Source organism: Mus pahari, chromosome 3 (genome assembly GCF_900095145.1).
Source record: "Mus pahari chromosome 3, PAHARI_EIJ_v1.1, whole genome shotgun sequence".
Taxonomy (NCBI): domain Eukaryota; kingdom Metazoa; phylum Chordata; class Mammalia; order Rodentia; family Muridae; genus Mus; species Mus pahari.
In genome coordinates this window covers 88,737,243-88,744,820 of record NC_034592.1, presented here as the reverse complement: position 1 = coordinate 88,744,820, position 7,578 = coordinate 88,737,243, and the positions used below count along the sequence as shown (strand labels likewise).

The following is a 7,578-nucleotide window of genomic DNA, read 5'->3' as shown; positions in this document are numbered from 1 at the left end:
AAAAAAAAAAAAAAAAGCCTGGTGACTTGAGTTCCATCCCTGGAACCCAGGTAACAGTGGAGAAACCTGATCCATACAGCTGTCCAGTGACCTCTACACAGCATCATGACGCACGTGTTCCTTCATCCCTACAAAGGTATCTGCGCTGTCAATTGTGAGTGGTCTAGACAATCCTATGAATAGGAAACATTTTCACTTTACTTTGTGTGGATGGATGAGTGGGTGCACATACAATAGCATGTGCTAGAGGTCAGAGAACAAATTCCAGCAGTGGCTTTTCTCCTTTTATAATGTGGGTTGAGTACTGAACTCAGGCCATCAGGCATGGCAGTACCTGTTGAGCCATCTTACTGGACAAGAGTTGGTTTGTTTCTCTTTCTTCTTTTAATAAAAATGTGTATAATCGTTTTGCCTGAGCAATGCCTGTGTACCAGTGCATGGCTGGTGCCCATAGAGACCATAAAAAAGAGCTGGATTCTCTGAAACTGGAGTTACAGATGGTTGTGAACCACAATGTGGGTACTGGGAATTGAACCTGGGTCCTCTGGAAGACCATCCAGTGCTTTTAACTGTTGCAGTATATCTTTCTAGCTCCTGGCCCTAGAATTTGTAAAGACATGAAATCATGAGATTCTATCTTATTCAATTAAATCAGTCATTAAGCAAACAAACAATGAATGCTGGCAATGATGTGGACAGAAGGAACAATTATACACTACTGGTGGGAATTTAAATTAATTCAAAAGTCAACACAGAGATTTCTTTAAAAAGCTACATGTAGACCTAGCTATATAATTCTTGAGTAGTGATCTAAAGGAAGTGAAGCCAACATATCACAGAGATACTTACAAATTAATATTTATTGTAGTACTATTTAAAAAATTATTAGAATAAATACAAAACAAAGTGTCTAGGAATATACAGTTCAGTGGTAGGACATTTCCCTCAGATGCATAAAGCTTAGGATTTAACCCACGTGCAACAAAACAAAAGTCAGGAGCAGCAGGAGACACTGTAATACCAACGCCAGGCACCCGACACCAGAAGCTAGTTCTCTCTGTTCACACTATATAATAACTAGAATGGCCAGTTTGTAGTACACTCTGGCTTGCTTACCTCTTCATACTTGTTGTAGTCTCTCCAGAGTTGTTCAATGTTGATCATTGGATTAACACAGCCTCGTTGATAAACTCTTCGGACAGCGGTTATTCTCTGATTTTCTGCATAAGATCCTACAGCTTCTCTAAAGTTGGATAAAAATATCATTAATTGTATTATAGCTAAATCAATTGTTTACATATTAAAAATTAAGACAATACTTACACTCCTTTTAAGAAATTGATGTAATCCACCCAAATCTAAGAAATAAAACAAAATGTTAATATCTTTCTTGATACTTTCACATTTAGGTATATACCCAGAGTCTCATGCATGCTAGGTAAGTACACTACCACTGAACTATATTCCCAGCCCTTGTGTATATATTTAATTGAATTTTACCTGATAGGACATAATTTCCATTCCAATTTTGTCAAGTGCAAAGTCATAAGCTTGAGCCATTTTTTCTCTGAAATGAACATGAAAAATACTTTTAAAAATTTTTTACCAGCTGGGTATAACAGCCCATACCTATTATCCCAAGAAGCTGAGACAAGATCACTACCCTGAGTTAGAGGCCATTCTGGGTTACACAGTGAGTTCAAGGGCAGCCTGGAATATGTAGTATATACCCCATACTACTCTGAACTACAAAGCAAGACACTGAAAACAAATCAGAAGCCAATCAAAACCTAAAACTATTATCAAAATGCATCAGAGAACATCCAAGTTAGAGTCACTGAAGATAGGTAGGTATAAGTTATAGTGTGGAGTTAATTATCAAGTTAAACATCTTAAGTGGCACACTGTACCATATAACTTGGCCAGCATGTGCTAAGACGATCATTAAAAAGCTTCTTGAAAAAGTTTGACAAGCCTGTCAAAAAAGTGCTATCATGTTGTAAATGCACAGTGCTCGATAGAGAAGAATTTGGGTGAGTCAGTACTCAGGGGGAAGGTAAGTGCCAGTGGCTTTCTTTAAACCACGTTTCCTGATTTCTTGGATAATTCTAACTTTTCAGTACTTAGGTTTCTTCCTACCTAAAGCTCAGAGACAGAGCTGGTGTGAGGCATGTGGTGATGACTGCATCTAGAGACAACATGTACTGATACCAGCCACTGTTCCAGGGTTTCTCTGTGTAGCCCTGGCTGGTCTCAAAGTCAGAGGTCTCCTCAGTGCTGGGATTATAGGAGGGTCCACCATGCCCAGCTCTATATGCATTCTATTTTTTTTTTTTAAGATTTATTTATTATATGTAAGTACACTGTAGCTGTCTTCAGACACTCCAGAAGAGGGCGTCAGATCTTGTTACGGATGGCTATGAGCCACTATGTGGTTGCTGGGATTTGAACTCTGGACCTTTGGAAGAGCAGTCGGGTGCTCTTACCCACTGAGCCATCTCACCAGCCCCTCTATATGCATTCTTAAGACAATGATTTCACTTACTTGTAGCTGGGCAGTTTACCCTTGGTTTCTCTGACGTATGAAAGATAACACTTCCATAAATCAATGTGCAAAACCTTCATAAGGCATCTTTGAAATAGCTTTAAATATAAGAAAACAATATCATCATCCAGGTAAATACATTTCATATTTGTATGAACGAAAGAGCATATTAAAAAATAAAGTCAGTCTTTTTAGGAATGAATTTTCTTATAACTAAAAGGCAAATAAGAGGGATGGAGAGATGACACTGTGGTTAAGAGCACACTGCCTGGTTGGTTTGATTCCCATCTATATGGCAGCCCACGACCATCCATAACACCAGTTCTAGCAGTTCACATGTCTACTTTTGTGGGCACCAGGCATGCATGTGTGTGTGTGTGTATATATATATATATATATATATACACAAAGGCAAAAACCAACCCTCTTTTTCAGTTTAGACAATCAAAATCATGCCCATGCATTTCACGAGTATAGTCATTTTCTTTCATTTCCCCAGAGCCATAAGTAAATATGTAAGTAAATAAATATAATTATTTTTCTTTTGTAATATTTTCCTTAGTTTAAATTGGCATATGAAACAAATCTCATTGAGGCATCTTTATAATTTGCTTATTATCTTGTCCCTTACTCCTCCCCACTCCAACTCGTCCTGAGCCCCTGTCTCCCAATGCTCCCCGAGCCCCTGTCTCCCAATGCTCCCTCCGCTCTCATGGCCAGTGTATCCACACACTTCTGGTTTATTTTGCTTAACACAGGATATCTAGTATCTGGTTTCATCCACTTTCCTGCAAATGTAATTATTCCACTCTGCATATGTACTGTATTTTCTTTAATTCATGTGTTGATAGACATCTAGGCTGGCCCATTTCCTCTGTTATGAACAGTACAGCAATAAACATGGATGTACAAATACCTCTATGGTATGAGCTAGAATCCTTTGAGTATATAGCCAAGTGTGGTATACCTGGATCACATAATAGCTATTTATCTGTTTTTGACACAGGCCTCAATGCATATTCCTGGCTCTCTATGTAGAATAGGTTAACCTCAAATTCAGGGATCCAAGCCTCTGTCTCTCTAGTGCAGGGATTAAAAGCATACTCTACCATACTTTGTTGCTATTTATCGCTGAGGCAGGGCCTCAACCTAAGATGATGATATACTAAAAATGACTTCCTAATTCTCCTGTCTCCACCTCCCAAAGACGAGGATTATAGGTGTGCATTACACTGTCTGGATTTTATGCAGTGCTGGGTTAAAGGCAGAGCTTCACCAGTGAGCAGCAGCCCAGCTCCCACTGCTCAGTTTTTGAGAAACCTCCATGCTAACTCCCACATGGCTGCCCTACTTTATACCCCACTGCAGTGTTTAAGCACTTCTATCTCCTGGCTCTCAACAGGACTTACTGACATTTTTCTTGGTTTTAGCCATTTTGAATTAATTAGAATAAATTAGAATTTCAAAGTAGTTTTAATTTATATTTCCTGAAAGCTAAAGAAGTTTTAAACTTTGAAGAAAGTGAAATATTATTACAATATATAATTACTACCTGGATGCAGTAACAAATCATTTTATAATATTTATTTACCATTTGGTCATATAAAAACTCTTAAACTTCAAAATATGGTTAAGATAACTTACCTTTTCAACCTTGTCATAATTTTTAGCTTTAATCTGAAGAGAAACAAACAAAAAAATAGGATAATGTTACTCTTTTTAGAATATCAACACTTTCTGAATTTTTGACTAATTTCTTGACCATTTTTTTAATCAAAGATTTTATAAATCTTTCCTTGAAAATAACAAATAAGTCAGGTGTAATGGTATACACATGTGATCCAGAAGTTCCAGTCACAGGACCCATGTTGCAAAGGGCAGAACTGGTTTCCAAAGTGATCACTTATTACCTTATTACAAGTGCCACAAATTTTTGCTTGGAATTAAGTATGCCCCCCCCCTTTTTTTTAAAATTTTTTTAAGATTTATTTTATTTATTATATGTAAGTACATTGTAGCTGTCTTCAGACACTCCAGAAGAGGGAGTAAGATCTTGTTAAGGATGGTTGTGAGCCACCATGTGGTTGCTGGGATTTGAACTCTGCACCTTTGGAAGAACAGTCGGGTGCATCTTACCTGCTGAGCCATCTCACCAGCCCAAGTATGCCCTTTAAACTAGCAATTTTTTTTAGAATTTACTGAGAAATCACATATATATTTATATATCATATATATATCATATATATATACACATACACACACATATGATTATAATTACATCATTTTTTTCCTTTCATTTTTCTACCTCCAAACCCTCTCATATACCCTTTTTTGCTTTTAAATTCATGGCTCTTTTTCACTGTTGTTACATACATATAGATATTCCTAAATACATAAACACAACTTGCTCCATCTGTTTGCTATTACTTGTGTTTTCAGGACGGACCGCTTGGTACTGGATAACCAACTGGTAGCTCTTCCCCAGGGAAGCCGACCGGTCTGCTCTCAGCATTCCTTAGTTGCCTGAAGTTCTTTGTGTAGGACAGAGGCCTTCAGAGCTTTCTACCATCCATATTAGTCTCTTAGTGGCCTCCTAACCAGCTAATGTTTAGGCAGTCACCTTGGTAACCCTGAGTGCAGCTTCTGACATTCCTAGGAGACACAATCTTTCCATCCCCTTTTCCACATTAACCCTTCTAAGGTCCAGTTGTGTTGTAGATTTATCAGTTGGGTGTGAGCTTTCCATGTGATTGTGGTTTTCTGTGTTGGTCTCTGTGGTTATATGGACACATCTTTATAATGTAGTTAGGGACTGTGTTGGTTTAGAGGTTCTCCTTCAAGATCCATGATTCACTAGTCTTGTGTAGTGCCTAGGTTTTCAATACCAGGTGTGATTTCCCTATTGTTGAACAAGTCCAATTAGCTGTTAGCTGCTGCTAAGGTTTGCATGCCACTACTGCACGTTTAGGGTTCTGTGCCACGCTGGACTTCACTGTGGTTCATAGGCAACCTAGCTGGGTAGGAGTATTGGTTGTTTCTGTCCTTTGGAAGCTTACACGGCACCTTCTGATACTATGAAAGCTAGTCCTCAGGGAAATGGCTTTCAGTTTAGATCCAACTCAGGGGTCTCTGGATCCTATATCTTAAGTGCATGATGCCTTTAACAACAGTCTATGGTTTTGTAGTTTCTTGGATTATCTAACATAAACCCCAACACTAAACACGAGAAACCCTCTTTTGAGCTGTAGGTCAGGGTTGTCCAAGAGAGTCCTAAAATATTATCTTTTCTGAGACAAGGTCTCCTGCGGAAGCTCCAGCTTCCCTGGAGCACTGTGTAGACTGGCCAGCCTTGAACTCAAGAGGTTCACTTGCCTGTCTTCAGGGAGCTGAGATTAAAGAGGTGGGCACCATGCCTAGCGAATTATCACATTCCCCAGACTCCTCCCATATCCTTGCCACCACCCAACTTCATATTTCCCGCCCCCCCCCTTAAAAAGTAACAAAAAACAAGAAAAAAGCCACTACAAATTATGGAGACTGATTTGTGTTAGCCAACTAGCTCCTCCTGAGTATGGAGTCTACTCTGGAGTATGGCTGATAAATAGTCACTCCCTCTCCAGGACCTATCATTTGCAGACAGCCTTTTGGTTTGCTGAGATTTTGTCAGGTTTAAGCTTGTGCACATCTGTGTACCCCATCAGTCTCTGTGAGATCTATGGGCATTGCCCTGTTGTGTCTGGAAAATGACATTTCCTTAAAATTACCCACTCCTCTGGCTCTTACAACCTTTCTAACCCCCCTTCCACTTAGATCCCTGAGCTTTGAGGGTAGAGATACAATAAAGACATTCCATTTGGGGCTGAATACTCCAAAATCTCTCATTTTCTGCACACTGTCCAGCTACGGGTCTCTGTATTAATCTCATAAGTTATCTGCTCTACGTGAACAGCAGTGTCATTAGCAGTCGTTTTATTGCAACGCACTGTCAGTAGAATAATTGTAGTAAGTTCCCCTTTAGGCCCATGACCCATTTAATCTCAGGTTCTTTGCCTAGTATAGGTACATCTCATAGAGTGGGTGTTAAATCCAACTCAAAAGTGTTTGTGAACCTGTAAATTTATGTGTTCTTCACTCTAAAAATTTTTTGTTTTCTTTTTAAGCTGGGCACAGTGGCATACATCTTTAACCCCAGCACAAAGGAGGCAGAGGCAGGTGGATCTCTGAGTTCCAGGCCAGTCTGGTTTACACAACCAGTTCCAGGCCAGGCAGGACTACACAGAGAAATTCTGTCTTGAAAAACAAAAGCAACACAAACAAACAAAACAATGGTATTTTTTCTTTTTAACTTATGGTCTGTCTTTCAGTGTTCCTTTTTCTTTCTCTGTTTAAGGTCTTCGCACTGTAGGCTCAGAATGTTAGCTTTACTTCTTTATTCAAAGTCTGTCTGCTAGACTTCCAAGCAATTAGTCTTTGTATGACCTATATCCTTTGACCTACTTACTGTGCTGTATTTGGTTCACAAATGGTTTCTGGCATCAGGTTTGTATCAATCAATCAATCAATCAATCACGTATTTTTCAATTGTCTTTCTACAGTAGTTGTTTTGGGAGCCTATTGTGTCAATTTTAATTTACATTCTTCTGGTTGCTACATTTTGCTCTCCTACTCACGGAGCTGTGCTGGCAGATCTGACAGGTGAGGAGTAGATATAGACAGCAAGCAGGCTGCTGTTAGTCCTCTACCAAGCAACCAGGAACACATGCTATGGTAGGAAGGTCTCAGCCTGCCTATTTGGTTCAGGTTTGTTGTTTCTTAAAACCCAGTATGGGCTGCAGTTAAGGGCACTTGCAGGGTACTTGTCCCATCATCTATTTGGTATCTCACAACCCTAGTTCCAAAGAATCTGACACCTTCTGGCTTCCATAGGCACTGTATCCTGGTAGCGCATAGACATACACAAAGGTAAAGCACCCATAGACATAAAATAAAACTAAAGAAATCTAAGGACGAGGAGGAGGAGGAGGAGGAGGAGG

At 39.3% G+C, this 7,578-nt stretch overlaps 1 protein-coding gene across 1 annotated transcript in view; it reads right to left on the bottom strand.

The window, feature by feature from the left end:
• The window catches only part of Cstf3 (cleavage stimulation factor subunit 3), a 76,226-nt gene that overhangs the window by 18,509 nt on the left and 50,139 nt on the right, over positions 1-7,578 (bottom strand). Inside the window, exons 4-8 of the mRNA XM_021193558.1 lie at positions 4,190-4,222; positions 2,546-2,643; positions 1,501-1,567; positions 1,324-1,358; positions 1,117-1,243 (exon numbers count right to left, since the gene is read on the bottom strand). Coding sequence (XP_021049217.1) covers positions 1,117-1,243; positions 1,324-1,358; positions 1,501-1,567; positions 2,546-2,643; positions 4,190-4,222 — 360 coding nt within the window. The remainder of the gene's footprint in view (positions 1-1,116; positions 1,244-1,323; positions 1,359-1,500; positions 1,568-2,545; positions 2,644-4,189; positions 4,223-7,578) is intronic.